The sequence below is a fragment of the Arvicola amphibius genome, chromosome 1 (genome assembly GCF_903992535.2).
Source record: "Arvicola amphibius chromosome 1, mArvAmp1.2, whole genome shotgun sequence".
Taxonomy (NCBI): Eukaryota; Metazoa; Chordata; class Mammalia; order Rodentia; family Cricetidae; genus Arvicola; species Arvicola amphibius.
This window is the reverse complement of record NC_052047.1, coordinates 173160992-173182814: the sequence shown is the minus strand read 5'-3', so window position 1 is coordinate 173182814 and position 21823 is coordinate 173160992. Positions and strand designations below refer to the sequence as shown.

Genomic DNA, 21823 nt, shown 5'->3' with positions numbered 1-21823 from the left:
AATACATTAAAGCTCCTTAGTGCAGTAAGAAAGGAAAGAAACTAAGTTCTTGCCTTGATTTCTTGATTTAAATATATATATATATATATATATATATATATATATATATATATTGCTATATAATATATATACAATACTATACTTTGAGATCATTTATCTGCATTGAGTTGTGTGCTGTAATAGCCAGCTGTCTTTGGTCCCATCCCTTTCTAAGTCTCTTCCTGCCAAAGGAGACATCTTGTCAGAGAAGTTTTGGAAAGGGGCCTGCAACATTCTCTCTGGATTTTTTCGGGGCATCTTTAGGATAGGGGGTTCTGGATCCTTTTAGTTTTCGTGTGCACTTTGTCTCCTCCCAGACTTAGCAGACATTCCCACAGAGGTGATCGGTTGCTTTCCTGACTGTCCAAGGGTCACTGCATTCTGGAGAATGCACGTTCCGAGTACCGCACTCAGCCAGCCCTCCTCCATCTCTGCCCCCTCTCTTACTGGTCCTTGCTCAGTCCTTCCCAGGAAGCCAGCCTCACATTTCATTTTGTGAATGCTTCCCAAAACCCACTTGCAAAGCCCAGATTACAGAATTCACTCGTTCATTTACTTATTTTATATTTGGAAAGACCTTGTCGTTGAGAGTCCGGCAGCTCTCGCTGGGAGTGTGGTTGATAAACAGAATGTTCTCTGCTGTCCCCTGACAATTGTGGCATACACCCAAGGGCAGTTCAACTCTTAATAGAGTCTGGATATTGGTAAAGTTGCCGCAGAGAAGTAGGTAGATGTGGATTCTAACGATAAGTCTGCGTCTGGGGCCTGTTTTCCCTTCCCTGGTTCTGGCGCTGTGCCTTTGTGAGGGTGTGTGCATTTCCAATCAGCTCTTCAAGTCCAGAGAGGCGAGTCAGCCAGAGCCATCAGTGGATAGTCCATGGCTAAGAAGAGCTCTCGGGTTTTGTTGGTAGAGCCAGAGGTAGCAGGCACCACACAGAGATTAACTCAAACGTGTCACCCATGTGTTGGCCAGAAATCCAATAGTGCCGTTATTTTATGGCAGGCTTCTAAAACTCAGAATCTTAAAAAACAAACAGTTGAAGGCGTGTTAGCACACCTTAGCACACAGTAGTTAAAACTGGTCTAATTTATTTTGTACAATAAGGAAAAATTCTGCACACCACTCACTTAATGCAAGACTTCATGTAGCTGGGGAACACAACTTTTTATTTTGTTCTGGAATTTTCAAATGTATTCAGCGTAGAGAGACTAGTGTAAGGAAATCTGTTCTACCCAACACTCAGGTTCAGTCCTTATTAGAACATGTTATTTTTGGTTCATCTGTCTGCCTTTTTTATTTTGGAAGTATTTTAAAACATATATCAGACAGTGTCAGCCACTAAATCACTACAGATGTAGCATGTGCCAGAATACTGGACATTAATTACATAAGCGTTATACTCTTTGTAGTCAACAAAACTAATAATTCTTTAGCATTGACAGTTATCAGTTCATGGAATAGCCTATTTGTCTTGAAGGCATTTCTAATGGTTTGTTTGCACTTGTTAGGATCCAGAGTCTGTACATACTTGCTGGGTCTGTCTTTCAGATTCCTCCACCCTAACCCTACCCCCATCCGTGAAGTGTAGAGCTTGTATCCTTGGCCCTGATCTCCACCTGCATTCACACTCTAAATGGCTTCATCTGTATCTTGGCGACATCGGTTCATTTGTTCCTTGCTCCTCCATACTTTTTCTCAATAGGAAGTTAGTTGTGTTTGGAGATGTGACTTGGTTCAGTTTTAGCGTGTTTAGCAGGAATTCTTCATGGAGAGAACTCAGAGAGCTGTCTGGATCCAGGCTGAAGAGCTGCAAAGGACCCTCGGGTAGCAGATCAAGCTTGAGACTCGCTGTTCTGCCACATGCTGGAATGTCCCAGTATGGGCCGGCGTCACAAGGAAGAGAAAGATGGCACTTCAGAGGTCTCAGAGACCACTCCAGGCTGAGGGAATCAGAATCAAAAAGAGCCTTGTAAAATGTCTCTTATCAAGACATCGTCACTGTCCTCAGCCTCTAAGACCAAAAGTACAGGAAGCAGAAAGAACACTGGGTCACACACCGGCCTGCTAGCCATGAGAAAGATGAAAGTTCATGGGCAAATCTAACTAATAATGTCTTTGATGTGATCTTAAGGATTTGGGAGTGAGCAGAGACAGTGTGTAAGGGGCTCTATCATTGTAAGATCTGCAGGCAGGGAAGGAACTTGGCATTGCTGTCCTGCTCTTCTACTGAGGATTGGGGCAGTTTGCATTAAGCACCCTGTAAATGGAGATTTTTTTTCTCCATCCCGCCAGTCCCAGTGGACCGGTTTCTCTCAGCCCACCGTGTCCCCGCAGTCCCTTATGAAATAACCATTCTGAGGCTTAATGTCATTTACAATTGTTTGGCCAATAGCTTAGGTCTCTTTACTGGCTAGCTCTCTCTTGTAAGTTAACCCTTTTCTATTAATCTGTGTATCACTGCGTGGATGTAGCTTACGGTGATGTGGTGATGCCCTGGCATCTCGCTTGCCTGGCAGCTACATGGTGTCTCATCCACTCTGCCTTCTCTTTCTCCCTATCATGGCTTTGACTTACCACTAGCTATATTCTGCCTGGCCATTGGCTGAAACAGCTTTATTCATCAGCCAATAAGAGAAACACATAGTCACAGCATACGGAAGAACATCCCACATCAGCACTCACTATGTTTTATGAGCTCAGGTACAAAAGATGAGGCAGGTAGAGATATATACTTTGTTGAAAACACCTTAAAATTTACCTGGTTCAGGACTGTCCCTTATGGAATAAAGTTTTGAGATGATGCTGTAATAGGATCAAGATGAGCCACTAACCTCAAAGATGAAAACATCACACAGATTCGAGCCGTGTTCAAGGGTTAAATTGGCAATAATTAGAAGGAATGAGAAAGGAAGGGAAAGATTTCAATGACTGGGTTTTACCACTCGGATAATTATAAGTGGAAAGGAAGGGGGTTAATGACTTTGGGATGAACACAAGTACTTGTGAGACAGCTAAGTGACATCTATAATGGTTAGGTTTGTAGTCTCAAGTTGAAGTGAAAACCAGGGCTAGGAAATAACTACTTGTAATTTGTCATATTGTGAATGATGGTAAAAGCTGTGACTATGGCTGAGAAGTCCATCGAAAGGGCAGAGAATATTTAGTGCTTCTGTATAGACTTGGATGGTCAGCATCTGAGGCCTCTTTCTTGATAGATTTTCTCACTCATCACTAAACAGTTGGAAGGCAGTTCAGGCTTTACATGAGCACTCTGCTGAATGAGGAACTTACACCTGGTTCCAGCATCACTTTTACCCCCATATTAGTATACCTAATCCTTTCCTCCGCATCAGAGTTCAAAATGGGCAGATTGTAAGAAAGTTGCTGCAGCAAATCTGCGATAGTAATGATAGAAGTTGGTCTCCACAAGAAGGTAAGGGCTTTAGAAATAGTCACGAGGTGGCAGGGCAGCCAGCGGCACAGGCCTCCCACCACAAGTTCCTGCAAACAGTCGTAAGTCACTGGGGACATGCAAAGATGTGTTCACCTCATGGATTGCATACAACAAAGCACTTCCTGTACCCGTGGGGTGCGTGCTGTGCCAGGCTTATGCTGGAGGCTGCCAAGCATCCGATCCCTTGATTAGCCTATGGCAGTGTTGCCGCAGCTTCTCCCCAAGAGCATTTGTGGATCCCCTCTTCTTGTCAAAGCTGTTTAGAATTAAAAACAAACAAACAAAAAAAAAAACCAGGAACAGCTGGTAAGCTTTGATTTTAGGTAAGTTTGTATTTTTCTAAACTCTTTTTTGAAAAAAAAAAAAAAAGAAAGAAAGAAGAGAAAAGAAAGCACCCCGTGACTCCCCAGATTTGCACATATAGTCCCATGCCAACTTTTAGAAAAGTTGATCTGGTGGTGACTAAGCATTAACCTGAGCTTCACAGTGTTCTGTTGTGGTTTCTGTGGTGACCTTAGATTTCAGACAGGAGATGACACCTCAGCCAGGGCTCTTAGCAAATGAATTTCATTTGAATTTTTATATTTCATTTGAATTTTTATTCAGGCCCTCAATGAACAGGTCACTGTCAAACAAGGACCATGGTCATATTTGGGCAGCCTCTGAGGCTGGTTGTTGAGTGGGGCAGCCATGGGAAACTCGGCCACAGTTATTGTCTCTGCTGTTTCTATCAGCTTGTCTCAGTGGGAGATTTCAGAATCAAAGCTCCTGGAACTTGCTGGCCTCATGGGCCCCTTGCCTTGTACAAGTCCAACCTTACAAAGCAGCAGAGTCTGCTCTGTGACTATTATACCCCTTTCTCAGGTGGTATTTCATAAGCCCTCCACACTGACACGCTTTAGTAGTTGGATTAGCCCTTGCTAGCCTTCTGAGGACTTTAGAAAGAGCTGGTTCCGTTACCAAAGTAACTTGGTTTCATAGAATTAAATTGTATAGGGCTTAAGTTATCAGTGATTGATTTTGTGCAGTCTTCTATATACTTACCAGCTTTTTTTCCCTTTTTTTTCTTTTAGAACAACAGTGGTAACAATGTACCATATCATTTTTAGTTTTAAAATTACCTTATTTGTTTTGTTTTGCTTTTCAAGACAGGGTTTCTCTGTTTAACCACCCCAGACTGTCCTGGAACTCACTGTATGGAGCAAGCTAGCCTCAAGCTCAGGGGTCCACCTGCCTCTATATTCTGAGTGCTGGGATTAAAGGTGTGAATAAGGTTTATTATAGACACACTGAAAGTATATAGCAAAGGGAATTTCTTTAATTCATATTTCAATGCATTAATCCTTTATGGATAGTTTTCTTATAATTCTAGCTCTGCTGTCTGTACATTTGTTACTCTTGTGCATCTTAGTGCATTTTGTATTGTTTCATAGATTTTCAGCTTCTCCAAGGTTTCCTTACTGAGGGGAGGACATCACTCACTCAGACTGCAAGAAAATGCAGATTGCTGATGTGATTGCATTTGGCTAATACAAGTTATTCCTTCGAGCAAACATCTCTGGAGAGCCTGTCCTATGTGGACATAGTGTTGAATATTAATGGCACAAATGTATGTAGCAAGTGTCCCATCCACCTCCATTCTCCCTCCCTGGGCCTCTAGAGCTAGGATCCTTGTGTGATCCATTAGGTCGCTCCCTGGCTTGTTCACTCCTCCCTGTATGAATATGAGAGTACCAGTTGCCATGGACACACAGGAAAACAGCCATTGTGCTGGGCATGCAAGCTGCCCTGCAGGAGGTGTGTCTGAGCCAAGTTTCTGAAGGACAAGTCAGAATCTGTCAAGTGGAAACAGAGAAGATGGGAAGAAAGGGATCATGCAAATGAATTTAGAATAACTTGAGATTTAGTGAGCACAGGTATCTGGTTCTCTGGCCCCAGGGGCCAGAGATGAAGTGAGACAGGCAGGGTGTGGACAAATTTGAAAGGGCTTTATACCTTTCTAATGAGTTTTGACTTCCAGGACCATAGGAAGCCTGGAAAGGTTTTAGTAGGAGGTTATTATGTACCCACAATTATCTTTTGGATACATCTTTCTAGTCATACAGTAGGGTACTTGGGAGAGAAGGAGATAGACTTTGATTGGTGCCAAATCATGTACTCCTTTTTCATTCCTGCTGTGGTTCCAAATATGGCTTAATTTTATTTAATGCTGAAAACACCGAGTGGAGGAAACTGCAGTCAGTTCAGAGATATGTGGCTCTGACTAATGTTTGAGAGCTGCCAGGTGAGAGGCAGGACATCTGGCCACATGTCTGCTGTAGATGGTACTTTTTCATGGTTGTGTGAATTAGTGGGGAGGAATACCTAGACCTGGCTGGTAGATCTGTCACTGTTGAAGGAAACATTGAGGGGGCAAAAAGGCTTACAGATATTAGGAGCAATAAATTGTGAAGAAGCAGGACATTAATTGAGCAGTTCCAGAGAGCCTTAGAGGTGATTATGTACACCTCAGGAGAAACCTTACCTGTAAGTGGAAGTTTCTCTGTCCCACAGCTGCTCTCAATTAAATACTCAGTCTTATATTAATTATAATGCTTGGTCCATAGCTCAGGCTTATTGCTAACTAGCTCTTACATTTTAAGTTAACACATATTCCTTATTTAAACACTGCCATGTGGAGGTACCTCATTAGTATGGCACATTTATCTACTGCTTCCACTGTATCTGGCTGGTGACTTCTGATTCTGCCTTTCTCCTTGCCATCATCCTTTGTTTGGTTGCCCTACCTATACTTCCTGCCTGGCTACTGGCTAATCAGCATTTTATTAAACCAATTCAAGTGACAAATCTTTACAGTGTACAAGAGTATTATTCCATAGCATTTTCCCTTTTTTGTCTAATTAAAAGGAAGGTTTTAACTTTAACATAGTAAGATTATATATAACAAAAGCAGTTATCAAGTAAGAATTACAGTTGCAATATCTAGTCTATTTGTATTGGCAAAGTTAGAGAAAATACTTTATTATCTAGCTTATTTTTGAGTCCAAATTTTTTACCTAATTTATCTTTTATCATAACTAAAGAAAGGTATGACTATAATGCTTTAGTCTTCAACTTCATTAAAGACCTCATGAGGGTGAAATGTTACCTAATATCCAGGCCCTCAAGCTTCCTGAACAGACACCCAAAGTTCCTCTGTAACATTGGAGCATCCAACTCTGGCCTACAGGCCTAGCATATCTGGCAGACTTTCCTGTGAAACAGGGAATTTTGAAGGACTGTCCTAATTTGTCTTGGCAAAGTTTGGCAGTCACATCTCTTGTGTCCCGCTGGTCCAGTTTGGACATTAACTGTCAGCAATTGAGGCAAGGGCAGTCTCTTTACACATATGGCTAGCTTTTTCCATAAAGAAAGCAAGCACCATATGGAGTTTCTTCAATGCCCATTAACTTCTCTGAAGTAGATTGGTGCAACCAGGAACAGATGTGTCTCACTGTCATGAAAAGTCTTAAGTTATTAAACGTATTAAATGCCATATTCTATAGGTCTTTGAAGTGTTTAAAGATTATGTATCTAAATATATCTGTGTATGACCTTGAAAACATACCTAACATGACTATAAGCTTGATTATTATAGATGACTATTAATCTGTATTTCTTAATTACACATTACATTTTTAAATGAGCTGCATAAGCCTGATATCCTAAAAAAGAGTAGAAATATACATACGGTATAACAAAATTAACTTTAAATTTGTATCAATAAGCCAAAATCCATACTAATGTAAAATATGTAAGATTAATAGTTGTTTTTTGGATTAAAGTAGATTCAGTAATCTACCCTTTTATGCTATCATTTCTAGACCCCCCTTTTCTTTTTAGAACAAGATTCCTGAATCTAATCTTCTATGTTCAGCTTTTTTCCTAATCATTACCAATAACAGCATGTAACTAGCCCCCGCAAATGATGACAAACATACCCAATATTTTGGGAATGTAGGTGTAATTTCTTAGACTACTTGCTATTGATTGGGGACACTGGTAGTCTCTGAGTGACTCTCAGAAAATTCAGGATAATGGTTAAGTCTTGACTGGAGTAGTCATCTCAGTCAGCAGCCTTGAAACTGTTCCTGGTGTAGAAATCTGAAGAAACTGCAACAGAGACATTTTAAGATGCTGGATCACCTGGACCATCTGTTTCCCTTGGTATCTGGTCTCCTTGCTCTGAAAATACATAAACTTCTAAAGGTAACATAAATATCTGTAATAAAGTACAGATTATATTGTACACAAGTCAGCCAAAGATGATTTTTTTGTTATGTGTTGAGCAGGTAAAATATACACCACATGTCTTGAAGTTCTTTTAGGTTTATTTCTTTATGTTTATAGCCGGGATTTTCAGGGGGTCTTCCTCAATCAAACCTGATTTTTCTTAACCAAGAATGAATTCAGAATCTTTCATTTCCTGTGTATATAAAAGCATAACCTCGCCCCCAAAGTTACATATTTTTTACTTAAATTTTGAAGTCAAGATATTTTAAAATATATGTTTAACATAGCAGTTTTCATAATCCAAGGTATTTTTTTTTTTTTTGGTTTTTTGAGACAGGGTTTCTCTGAAGCTTTTTTAGAGCCTGTCCTGGAACTAGCTCTTGTAGACCAGGCTGGCCTCGAACTCACAGAGATCCGCCTGCCTCTGCCTCCCGAGTGCTGGGATTAAAGGCGTGCGCCACCACCGCCCGGCTAATCCAAGGTCTTTTAACAACCCAAAATGTTAAAGACAACACAATAATATACATAAATCTAGATTCTGTATTTTCTATCTTTATGTGACTTGTTATTTTTGTTATTGTTCTATTTCTTTTTTAAGGGCTTTCTTTATCCCTTTTCTTTTCTCTCCCAAGCCTACATATATCCTTAAACATACTGTAATTATTTAAAGGGTTTTTTGTTTTTGTTATTGTTTGAATCCTTAATTCAAGGAATCCTTAATTGTCCTTAATGTATATCTGTAACCTTTTCTGTCTTCATGAGGAAAAAAAAAAGAAAAAAATGCCACTGTGTAACTACTTAGATCATGACGACCCCATGTTGGACATCATATGTAAGCAGAAGTTTCTGTGTTCCATTGCTGCTCTCAGAGGTTTATATTAATTATAAATGCTCAACTAATAGCTCAGGCTTATTACTAACTAGCTCTTACATTTTAAGTTAGCCCATGTTTCTTATTTTTGTTCTGCTATGAGGTGGTACCTTTATTAGCATGACATATTCATCTCCTGTTCCCTCTGCATTTGACTCTGCCCTTCTCCTTCCCATCATTCTTAGATTGGTCACCCTTTTTATACTTCCTGCCTGGCTACTGGCCAATCAGTGTTTTGGTACACCAATTTGAGTGACAAGTCTTTGCAGTATGCAAGAGGATTATTCCACAGCACTTCCCCACTGGCTTAGGGTAAGATCAAATGGCAGTTTGATCTTAGGGAATGGTTTTGGAGCTACCTGGACATGAGAGTCCATCAGTGATCACTCTGAAAAAGCCAGGCTGTTCTGCTTGGGAACTGTTTCTCTGGCCATGTTGGTTTTGTAAAGTTTTGTTTCTTGCTTTTGCAGTGCTGGGACTTGAGCCCAGGCCCTGTCATCTATCTCTCTCACTGAGCTGTGGCCTCATCCCTCAGACTTCTGCTTGAGACAGTTTGAGCTTGATGATATCAGTTTGCAATAAATCAAAAGAAACTTTATAACTTGAGAGACACTTTAGAAAAAAAATAATAAATGTAAAAGAAATGGAAAATAATTATTTTGTAGCTATTGCAGAAATAATTCAAAAATTATAATCCATAATGAGTGTGGTAATGAAGCTTTTGGGAGAAGGTTGGGTCCAATGGTATTTAAACAGTTTTTCATAATCACATTTCTTATTAACTATTAAAGGGCAAAGATAACATATTTAGTGGAGAAATCTGGCAGGCATTGTGTGGCCAGATGGCCACACCATTAGCCGGACAAATGTCACCAGGGCTTCCTCACAGGTGCACTGGGATAGAGACCGCAGCCATTTTGTTTATTCTGCCAACAGCATTTAATTAGAATTTAAGCAGACTACAGCATTCAGAGAAAATGCAAGGAAGGAGATGATCTTAAAGTGTGAATATCACAGGAGAAGAAAATCAAGACAGAAGCTCTGCCGTGTCTGTGAAAAGCCAGAGCACAACAGGCCCCTCTGTGCTGGTCCCTGAGTTGATCCTAGGTCAGTGGGAGGGATCCAGAGATGTTGTTGGGGCTGGTGAGTGGTCTGCATAGAGGCTATGAGGTGTGATTGAGGTCAGATCACCGTAGATTTCATGCATGATTATAGATGAGAGCTTCTTACTTTGGATTTTGGAGTGAGGTGTTGTAAAACTTATGACATGGGAAAAGAGAAGCAGATGTAGTGAAATACTGACCACAGAATCAAAATGAAGGGCTTCGTTATTTTTTCCATATAAAAATTTCAAAATCAAAACATGAGTACATTTTTTGTAGCCTCCACTTCCTAACTAGGTTGACTAGAGGAACTTGAACACTCCTACCCCCAAATTTAGAGCAATGTAATTTTATTATAGGGACATTTTGCTTTAAACACTGGAGTGTGAGTTACAGATCCAGAGTGGATCCAATTTAAAGTTTTTATGAGGCCTTTGGATAGCGTCCTTATTAAAGGCTATGAAAAATTATTATTTTTGGCTGGAGTATAAAGAGGCTGGTGGCAGATTAGTGTCTTGTTGCTGATGTTGCTTAGAGACCTCCACCCACCCCGAAGCCTGCTTAATGTAGGAATTGATGCAAACATTTGAGTGTGGAAAAGTGCCAAACCCTCCATAGCCAAGTGGAATAAAAAGTCCTGGAAACCTTGTAGGAGAAGTGCTTAGTGAGCCTCCCACTGGGAAGTCGTGGTGTTTGCAGAGGAAAGCTTGTCTCTGCCGAACTAGGAGAGTTCAAGAGTCTCCCGGGTAGGGAGCTGATCACGATGAGCATCCAGTGGAGCCGCAGGTTCACGGAGAGCCGAGAGCCATCTCTGTTTCATCTGCTGGCTGTTAGGAACTGAGCCTGAGGTTCTCCCTCCAAAAATTGCCTCAACTTGATAACAGTAATACTGTCCTCAATTTCTGTAATGCGAGCAGTCACTTTGAAAACAGGTAGTACCTAAAGCTAGGAGAGATAAAATGTTTCCTGCTTAGTTAACCTAAAAACTCATGTTGGAACATGAAGTTCGAAGGGAAAAATGGGAGTACAGGGAACAAAATGGAGTAGCGATTGAATCCAAACAAATTATGTGCATGTATGACTATTTAGTAAAGGGTTTGGGGAGAAGGGGAGAAGTGAACAATTTCAAGACAGGATTTGTCTATGTAGCCCTTGACTGTCCTGATACTTGCTCTGTAGACCAGGATGGCCCTGAACTCAGAGAATCCACCTGCCTCCGCCTCCCAAGTGCTGGGACTAAAGATGTGTGCCACCACACCCAGCTTAAATAAAGTGTTTAAAATAGGGCTTGAGGCCGGGCGGTGGTGGCGCACGCCTTTAGTCCTAGCACTTGGGAGGCAGAGGCAGGCGGATCTCTGTGAGTTCGAGGCCAGCCTGGTCTACAAGAGGTAGTGCCAGGAAGCCACAGAGAAACACTGTCTCGAAAAACCAAAATAAAATAAAATAAAATAAAATAGGGCTTGAGTTAGACTTGTGCTCAGTTTTGTTCCTATGAAGTCTATCTGAGGATCCAGTGAGACGATTTAGCATCTGCTGTCAACCGTGAGTTCAATCCCCACACCAGTGTAAAGGTGGAAAGAAAGCACCAACTCAACAAAATCATCATCTGGCCTCAGCATGTGTACTGTGACACACTCATGCACAGCTTCCCCCCCCCCCCCAGTGGCACACTCATGCTCAGCTTCCCCACTGGCACACTCATGCTCAGCTCCCTTCTTCCCCCAGTGGAACACTCATTCATGTCCCCCTAGTGGCACACTCATGCACAGCTCCCCCCCCCCCAGTGGCACACTTATGCATGCTCCCCCATGGTACACCCATGCATGCCCCCCACTGGTACACTCATGCACAGATCCACCCCATACACAATCAAAAATAAATAATAAAGTATATTTGTAAGCGAGACAGGATGTTGCATACCTGTAACCCCAGCACTAGGGAAGGCCATGAGTTTGAGGCTAGTCTGGACTCCATGATAAGAACACACATGCAAAAAATTCCCTTGGAGACCAGTGTGGCATGACAGAAAGCAAGGAGAGCTCGGATCGGGTTGAGAGTACCTGGCTTAAGAAGGCATAGGAAAAGGTTAAATCGATTAAATTTTATGAGAACAGCAACGAAGTATGAACTCGGAAATGCTGCCCCCTTGCTGTTTCAGGAGGTGCTTACAGCCATGGGGTGCTCTCTCCAGAAGCCGGGGTAGGATCATTTGTATTTGGCTCACAGAAAGGGTCCCTTGTTCTGATCCGAGTCAGTGTGTGTCCTCATGAGCAGTCACAGCCCTCTGTGTACTTCTGCAGGATGAACATCATAGCACCGCTGTTAGCCAGCAGACGAGCGTAGGATGGTATAAGGAGGCAGCTGATGGGAGAATCCTGTTACAAGTTTGGGATCTTGTGTTCTGTAAAGCCCCCCCACTCCTCCTTTTTTACTGAGCAGCTAGGTGACAGGAGAACAAAGCAAGAAGGAGCAGACTACTTTGAGTGACTGATCTTCCTGCTGAGGAATCTATCCTTTCTTCCTGTTACTTTACTTTCCTAGTGGGCCCTCAAGGACTTTCATATCCTTAGTGTGTAAGTATCCAGTCTTGTTCTTAGAAGGCCACCTGCCCGTTAAAACTCAGGCAACGGCATGCTTTGCCAGCATTTGTGGAGTTGACTGAGTGAGCCCTCCGAGCATGTGCCTTTCTCGGTGGCAGGATGCTCAAGGCAGGAGCCAACCAGTTCTGTTTCTGTTGCTGCTATGTGATCCCTGTGTGGTCAGCTGCCCTGCTGTTGGTTTGGGTGCTTTAAGAAGCAGCTTTCGGGGACATGTGATCAATAATAATGCATTTTCTATTTTGAAGGAAGACTTATTTAGGATCAATACACTGTAATTTGCCAATGTGGATAGAGTCCATGAATGAGTGGTTGAATGGCATTTTCCTAAGGGATCTTTGGCGGACCACGGTAGTTAGAATGAGACATTGATAGTGTGCTCATACTTGCTACTCCCTATGGATCCGGTGCTCAGTTTGATCAAACTGTGAGGGACTAGCATGTCGGTTGGCACGGTACTTTGCTAATAGTGTGGTCGTGCATTGTTTAAAGACAAGGATGCTTTCAGTCAGGTACATGTTGTTGGACCAATTCATCCATATGCAAACTCTATGCCTCTGAGATTTAGCCTGTTCCTTCTAGACTGCACAACTAGCCTTTTGCGTATGACTGTTGAGCATTATAGGCGAGTGTAACCTGATTTCAGTATTTATATGTCTACTCATGAAAACATACAATGTAAACTATAAGATTTACTGAAGGTGCAGCTCAGGGCAGTCGCCACGAATGGAGCTTGCTGGGCTCTAGGTTGCTCTGGAGGGGCCAAGGGAGTAGTGTGAAGTCCTAGAACATGGCTGTGTGCTACTGTAGACCTAGTAGACACTGCACACTTAGGCTGTGCTCCACTTGTAAAGACTGTTTTCCCTCACTAATCAATTGACACATACTGTAACTCTTTATAAACTTTTGATTTTAGTATTCCTTTGTAATGATACTTACCTTAAAATACATTGTAAAGCAAATGTACTGTAAAAATACATGTAAAACAAAAGTATTTTCTTAAGACACACAGTAAGTAGCCCTGGTCTGCAGCAGATCCCCTATACACAGGATCCGCTCATCACCATACACAGGGTCCCCTCCCTCGTCACCATACACAGGATCCCTCCCTCGTCACCATACACAGGGTCCCCTCTTAGAGGTCAGCACTTACCCAATTACAGTTCTCTAAGTGTGCTTAACAGACAGCCAAGTGTCACTTTCCTGTAATTCAGTGACTTTTAGTCTGTGCCCCCCCACTTTTGGGGGTGGGAGTTGAATGACATACATAGGGGTTGCCTAAGGCCATCAGGAAACACAGATATTTACAGTACAATTCATAGTAGCAATATTACAGTTATAAAGTAGCAGCAGAAATAATTTCATGGGTCAGGGATCAGCATAGCATGAGGAACTGTGTTAAAGGATCACAGCATTAGGAAGGGTGAGAACTGCTGCTGTAATTACCTTTCCTTTTCTGTACAGTCGTTTGCTTCCCCGGAGTTGATAATTGCCTTGTGTTTTGTTTTGTTTCAATAGTTTTCTATGTATTTCTTTCTACTCAACTTATGCCTTATAGTCAAAAGTCTTGACTAACCCACCAGTCTCCTGCCCTCGAATACCTCTGGAAAGTTTCTAGACGTGGCACTTTGTGAGTCAATGTTGCCGCTGCCACACAGTGCTGTGGCTCTCCCTTCATTGCCTCCCAGAAAGGCCTGGGTCTTCCTCTCTCTGAGTTTACTCACCAGCTTTGTAAAATACACCCTCTGCAGGTCCTGGAGAAGAATAGAGACGTGACAAATTTTCTAAAACGTCTTATGTACATATAAAAGGGTTAGTTGCGTGGCTAGGTCTAAAATTAAATTGGAAATCACATTGCTTAATAAATTGAAGCCCTCTCCCTGCCCTCAAGCAATCTCTTTTTCTGGAATGTTCTCTCAAAGTCATATCCGTATGGATCCTTCATCCAAAGCTTGGTTTTAATCTCTGAGGACTTTGGCACGGCAGTTCCCAGTTCTGAAGTGCCACAACATGAAATCTTTCAGTGTAATTCTGCTTCCTTCTGTTTGCTGAGCATTCAAAGTTGCCTTTGTATTAGAAGAGTCAAATCCTCTGGGTGATCTGGCAGCTTGCTTTCCTGAAGCAGAAAACCTGATTGCTATTTGTAAGGGAAAAGATAATGAAACATGCAATTTTCCGAAGCTGGGGTATTAGCAATTAAATGTTGAAAGGGATTACGGTAATTAAACTGGCCAATAGAATGAACAGCAATGCTGCGAGGACTGAAGCAATGGCTCCGTGGTTAAGAGCATTTATGGCTCTTATAGAGGACCAGGGTTTGACCTCCCAGCACCCACATGATAGCTCAGAACCATCCCTAACTGCTCTTCCAGAGGACCCTCTTCTGCACCAGGCACACATGCAAGTGAAACATCCATGCATATAAATAAATCTAGTGGAAAAAAATTGAACAAAAAGGATGCTGCAATCTTAGATACAAACATTTGCATCAAGTGAGTTAGTTAAGCCATTTATTACTTGAGTATCCAGCCGAGGCTTGCATTTTAGGCAGATAGGTTACTTTATAAGTTTCTTTCCAACTCTTACTAAAAGGAAAAATAGCCATTGTTGCCTGTGTAATTTCAGAGGGCTGAACGGACATCATTTTGAATCCCTTGTTTCATGTATTTGACTGACTAACCTCCAATTGCTTTGGCTAATAATTGTTATCCTTTGGGCAAAAATGTATCTCCAAATGTTTGCTTAAGAGTCATGCTTTCTTTTTCCAAAGTAGAAGTTACAATAAATCAACCATTAATTCCTTCTGTTTCATTGTATTAAACTTTAAGTTGGATACAGGCACATAGCTTAGTGGTAGAGCACTTGCCTGGTGTGCTTGAGGCCCTGGGTTAAAATCCTGAACCTAAACATCGCTGAAATGTACTATCGAAGAAACGCCAGCATCTGAATGAGGTTCCAGATCCAGATACGGCATTGCTAGTACCATACACTTTTCAGGGGCTGCCACTAACACGATGAACAGTGTGTGCACACTTGATGAGGAGGACCATATGTGTTTTGATAAAGTATCATATAAAAAGCAAATGGGATGCTAGCAAAGGTTCGTGGGAACTAATGGTGAATCTCATTTCCTCCTTTCCGATAGCTCTTTGGAGACTGGGAAGCTCAAGTGCGGAGGATAATGAAGCTCATCGCCGGAGGCGGCTTGTCCATCACCGGCTCTCACAACATGTGCGGGGACTATCTGTACAGTGGCCACACGGTCATGCTAACGCTCACCTACTTATTTATCAAAGAGTGTAAGTCTCAAACAACCTTGCTTTGTGATTTCTTCGCCTGCCACTCCCCATGGTCCTTTGGAAAGTCCCCTAAAGCCAGACTGGAGGCATGAGGACTGTTGTCTTATCTTATTGTGCCTGTGCACTCAGCGGATGTGTGCAAAGACCTTAGCTACAGCTCTTGCGGAGGGTTCTTTGTTCCTGGATGCCAGCTGTAATATTTGGTCAGTTTTAAATATATGTAAATGGAATCATTTACATATGTGTGTATGTATATATGAGTTTGAGTGCTTGTATATGTATGTGTATATATATGTGTATGTACATATATGTGTATATGTATGTAAATATGTGTGTGTGTGTGTGTGTGTGTGTGTGTGTGTGTGTATTATGCTACTGTTTTTCTTTCAGAATGTTTTTGGTACATGAGGCTTGGTTCATTCTTTCTAATTGCTGTTAGAATTTCAGTCCTATAATTGAAGAACAGATTATTTGTTTCTCTGAAAAATTCAGTTTTCCTCAAAATTTTACTGTCATAAACTGTTGAATGAACACTCTCTAAGCAGTTCCCATGAAGAGTGATAAATGAAGCAGGTTGCTGTGGTCCTGCAGAGGAGGGACGCGTGCCACTGCCACAGTCTGCAAGTGTTTTAGGAGCACTGTAACTGAAAGCGAGTGTGCTGGGAGCTGAGAGTAGTAACGAGAAAGAGAATCAATAGATAAGTAGCAGTGATTAGAGGGAACCCTAAGCTGCAAAGCAGAGTTGGTGGGGTACACTTAGGGAATGGGAGACTAGTGAACGCTGTCTTCTGATTCTCTTTCAAAGAGAGAGAAAGCACCCCGGCAGGAGCTTTCAAAGGGCATTGGAGAAGGCAGACCAGAGACCAAGAGACAGGTCATTGGCTTCTGTTGTAGTTATGCAGAGTGTGCGTGGCCTGACCTGCCCATCACCCATGGGGAGAAGTGGAAGGTACAGAAGAGGGGGTACATATCAGATAGGAAGTAGGGAAGGAGGAAAAGAAAGCAGATTGGCCAACCCTGTCCTTGAAACACAAATAAAAGGATGTGACTATGTTGTCAAATAAAGTGGATTCTAGTAATGTCTATTCAAAGGGTATATGAACCTTATCTCACAACATAACCAGGTATAGAAAATGGGAACCTTAGGGGTCAGATGCCATTGGCCCTTCAGGAAAGGAGTGCCTGCCCCCTACTGGTCAACACATGAAATAGTTTCTCATGTTAAAATCTATAAGGGATCATAAGCACCACACGAGACCAGGCAAGCAGCGTGCAAGAATCACAAGACTCTGGTGTGGGATCCTGGAACTAAAAGCCACCAGCACTATGACCCTGGGAAAAATCATTAATCTCTGTGCGACTTTTTGTTTCTTCATCTTTAAAATGAATTTTTATTTCATGAGTAGGGAAGAAGTTATAAACATTAAATAAAACAAGTGGTGTGGATGGCTACTCACAGAAAATGTATCAGCAGTACCTTCTTCCTGGAAGTGGGGCAGTAGATCCCTTCAGACTTCTCTCTCAACTCCCAGGTCCGGGTACAGACAAGTATTTGTGTGGCAGGGTCCTGTCTTTAGGAAGACGTTTGAACTACAACTTCCAGGCATTTGTTCTCTTATTTATATTTCAGGATTAGCAGCCTCACAGTCTTTCTGATGATTGTTTAGTTGCAGAACCCAGAGGGCAGGACAGCAGCCGGAGTGAGATGATTGTCTAGTTACAGAACCTGGAAGGCAGGATGGCGGCCGTAGCGATTATAATTGCTTGGTTCGTGTTTAAGCCTCTGTGGCACAAACATGAGCTAACCAAGGGTGGTGCCACTGAGCGTGCCAGGCTGGATGGGGAAAGGCCATGAGGCCTTAACCCTGCACAGAGAACTATAGACAACTGAGTCAAGCTGGGAGCATGAGAGGGGGCGCTCCCCAGGGAAGAGCATAGCAATTGATTGCCCAGTGTCAAGCGATCAGCCCTGAATACATACATACAAGTAATATTATATGGACCCGGCAGGATATTTGTGAATATGTGTGTATATACGAACACAAATGTATACAGTAACAATTAGTGAAAAAAGAGGCCTTGAACTTGAAGGAGAGTGGGGAGGGACATATGGGAGGGTTTGGATGGAGGAAGGAGAAGGGAGAAATGTTGTAATTAAATTAAATTTTAAAAATGTATCTGTGACACATTGGGTATTGGGTTTATATAAAGCATTTGCCTCAATTTATCAACAAGTGAAATTTAATTAATGGTCATTGAATAGGGCTTGGGGCATTGGCTCAGGGGGTGAAGTGCTTGAGGTGTGAGCATGAGGATGCCAGGTGGGCACAGAAGTGTGCTTGTAATTCCAGAGCTGGTGTGGACAAGACAGGGAGTCCTGGGAGCAAGCTGAGGAGCTAGACTAGCGGAACTGGTGAGCTGTGGTTTCAATTGCGAGACCCTCCCTCGGCACATAAGGTAGAGAATCAAAAGAGTAACCCGTCAACAACCTCTCGCTTCTACGTGTGAGACACAATGCACCTACATACATGTGTGTCTACACTCATGCAAACATGCATATACATACACACATAAAAATGTCAATAGACAGTCTTTGAAAGTAGCCAGCTGTGGTGGCACATGCCTTTAATCCCAACACTCAGGAAGCAGAGGCAGCCAGATCTCTATGTGTTCTAGGCCAGCTTGGTTCACAAAGTGAGTTCCCAGACAGCTGAGGCTACACAGAGAGACCCACTGTCAAACAAGTAAACAAAAAACAAAACAAAAAAATGAAGTGCATTGCAATAACCTATGCATATTTGGTTATAGTCACCTTTCCTTTTTTAAAATTTATTTACTTTTATTTTGTGTGCATCGGTGTTCTGCCTGCAGGTATGTGTGTGTGAAAGTTCAGATCTTAGAGTTAGATAGCTGTGAGCTGCACTGGGTGCTAGGATTTGAACCCTGGGTCCTCTGGAAGAGCAGTCAGCACCTTTAACCACTGAACCATCTCTCTAGCCTCTGTAATCACCTTTTAAGTTATATTTCTAATTATAGAAAGCAATGTCTAGCTCTATATAAATTACTGCTGCTTGTCACATACTCATTGAAAGTTGTTCCCATCTAGCCTTGGTTATAGAGAAATACAGTCTTTTGTTTTGCTGGCCCAGGCTTTCAGGAGAAAAGATGTAAGACAGTTGGTCTCGGGAATGGCAGAGGCATGACTGAGTGCCCTTCATGGTATCTGAGAACAGGACAATTGCAAATCTTTCTTCTTTCTAGATTCCCCTAGGCGACTCTGGTGGTACCACTGGGTTTGCTGGCTCCTCAGCGTCGTTGGAATCTTCTGTATTCTCTTAGCGCATGACCACTACACTGTGGACGTGGTGGTGGCCTACTACATCACCACAAGACTCTTCTGGTGGTATCACACAATGGCCAATCAGCAAGTGAGTCTGCCCCTTCCCTGCCTTTGATTTTAGCTGCTCATGCCCAGCTCGATGCCGCCATTGTAGCCTGGAGTCAGAGGAACGGGGAGGAAAAGAATCTGTGGATATTTTCCATAGCTTCTCCTTCCTAGGAGTAGCCGACTGAGATGACACTGGCTTTTATACCTCTGAGCCTCTGCAGAATCCATTTTGTAAAGTGTTACTATAATGATACAGATATTGCTTTCTTCTGAAATATAGACCCTCGCTGTCCATGAAAAGAATATCCGCTAAGCCTGTGTCTACACTCTGCTTGATATGCCTTCTTAGCCTCCTTTTGTTATGATGGGCCCCTCACTAGTTTTGTTGTTATATTTAAGTTTTTCCCTTATTATAAGCATAGGCTAGGAAGGAAAGGCTGAGATACTTAACAGGCAAGAGTTGAGGGAGTCTGTTTCCCTTGCTGTGCTGGAATTTTATGGGTTCAGGGTATAGTATGGAGGACCAAGAGTGAAGCTGGGCTACATGGGAGGGTGTGGGGCGAGTCTGGGATCCACATGGGAAACGTTTTTAAATGAAAGATTGTAAGATAAACAATTTGTGTGTTCTTCGCTTTCTTAGGTGCTAAAGGAAGCATCCCCGATGAACCTCCTGGCCAGGGTGTGGTGGTACAGGCCATTTCAGTACTTTGAAAAGAATGTCCAAGGAATTGTACCTCGATCTTACCATTGGCCCTTCCCCTGGCCAGTAGTCCACCTCAGTAGGCAAGTTAAATATAGCCGGTTGGTAAACGACACATAACAGCGCTACGAAGAGGGGATTGAGGACCTGTCCGAAGTGCTAAGAACTCCATGAGAGAAGATGCCATAAACAAACACCTCCCTCCTGCTATTCTCTTTCAACAGTTACCTTGACTTAACCTATTGAGTTACCTGGTCAGCACTGTGATCTTTTTTTCTCTCCAAAGGACCTACGGTGGACAACAATAAAGAAAATTGACCCTTCTCATGCACTGTAAGCATTTCCTGTTGTTAAGCCTGGGGCTTCTCTAACTGGCAGCCACCCCTTCCTCTGTGCAATTCAGCAGCGCCACCGTGCGCTTCCATGTCATAAGCTCTGGCCTTTCCAGCCATATCTGGAAATAAAGTGTGTTATTTTCTTGGGAAAACATACTTTTCATATCTCTTGCCCCAAAGACAGGGCTGAAAGCCATTTTCTAGCAAATGTCTCTATGAAAGGGTTCAACGTGTCTGAACAGGATTTGGTTCTGAAATCTCTCTACCTGCTGCGCTGATGCTCAGCTGAAGATGGTAGGTCTGGAGAGGTCTGCTCACTTGGGGTTTTATAAAATCAGCAGAGACGGTGTATTAAAAACTGCAAAAAAGGAAAAAAAAAGATTCTGTTATAAAGTGATTTTTCTAAGTATTTCCTAACTTTATTTTTCAAAAATGATGTTATGAAAACCAAATTTGAAGATTTTTACATGTCACAGAAAAGAGAGTGAAAATTTAAAAATGCTTCTTGGGAGAGAAATTTGTCTATGTTTCTAGTGCCTTTCTTGTCTTGAGTGTATGTATGGTCAGTAGGCAATCTTAAATGTTTTTATTTAAAATAAAGTATTCCATGAAAATATAAATGTATGTATACACTACTAAATTTTGCATTTATAGCTAAATTAAATGAAAAGACTGCTAATGGTTTTAAAAATGTTTTGAATTAAAGAATAGGGTTGTGAATTAAGAGTATGTGCCCATTCACATTTTGTGAGCAGGCAGTGATGGCACATACCACTGAAATTATTTCATCTATTTGGTAGTTCAGTTTTAACTACTCAATAAAAACAGCCATGAATATCTTTTTTAAAGAGAGTTTTGAAAATGATCACTTAGCCTAAAACTTGAAAGCTATAAATTAGTTGTCCATACTCTCATGACAATTTTGTTGGTGAATAACAACAAAAAAAAGAGATCTATTTCTTTAAAATAGATTGTGCAGAAACTGCATGTTTTACTCCTGACATGCGTGTGTTTGGGGAAGTATTCTGCTCCATACTTGCCAACGTGAAGAACAAAATAGTTTTCTAAGAACGAAGAAGTATATATATATATATATATATATATATATATATATATATATACACACACATATATATAAAATATCCATTCTGTATTTTATGTGCAGCAGAATTACCTTCTGTAGGTTTTGTGTGTGTGTGTGTGTGTGTGTGTGTGCGCGTGCGCGCATGTGCGAGTGTGTGTTACTCACAAGGTGATATTTGTATTGTAAAACAATAATGGTGAAGGAAATAAAAAGGCTTTTAAATTTTTGTTTGTTTTGAATCTTTGTAAAGTTATTATTCCAGAGCGTATACTGAGATCTTACAGCTTACCTAAATCATAAATTAATCAAGATGCACTTTGTAATAAAAACTGATGCTGAAAGTATGTGGCTGTTCTGTTGTATTCATCTTCACGGAACTCACGACCTTGTTAAATCAGTGCCAGAAACCAAACCTTGAGATCTCCTCAAAGCTTGTATGATCCAAATCCTTAGTATTTACCTATTTCTCCACGCAGGACTTTAAGATGTATTTTTATCATCAAAAACTCCTACAGCTCTTTGTTTTTCAGTCTGTAAAAGGAAACATAGATAAGTTAAAATCAAACTGTTACCATTGCTTACCAATACCTGTGAATTCTTGAATTCTCAACCAAATTACTAACTTTTTTTTTCCTGTAATGGACCAATGTAACCTTTTCACCGTAGATGGGAAGGAAGTG

At 41.7% G+C, this 21823-nt stretch overlaps 1 protein-coding gene across 12 annotated transcripts in view; it reads left to right on the top strand.

Annotated features, from left to right (window-relative positions):
• Positions 1-21487, top strand: part of Sgms1 (sphingomyelin synthase 1) — a 265738-nt gene extending 244251 nt beyond the window's left edge. For all 12 annotated transcript variants that reach the window (XM_038344315.2, XM_038344312.2, XM_038344297.2 and 9 more), the window contains 3 exons: positions 15483-15636; positions 18898-19064; positions 19665-21487. In XM_038344315.2, coding sequence (XP_038200243.1) covers positions 15483-15636; positions 18898-19064; positions 19665-19844 — 501 coding nt within the window. In that variant the 3' untranslated portion in view covers positions 19845-21487. The remainder of the gene's footprint in view (positions 1-15482; positions 15637-18897; positions 19065-19664) is intronic.
• The last annotated feature ends 336 nt before the right edge of the window (positions 21488-21823 follow it).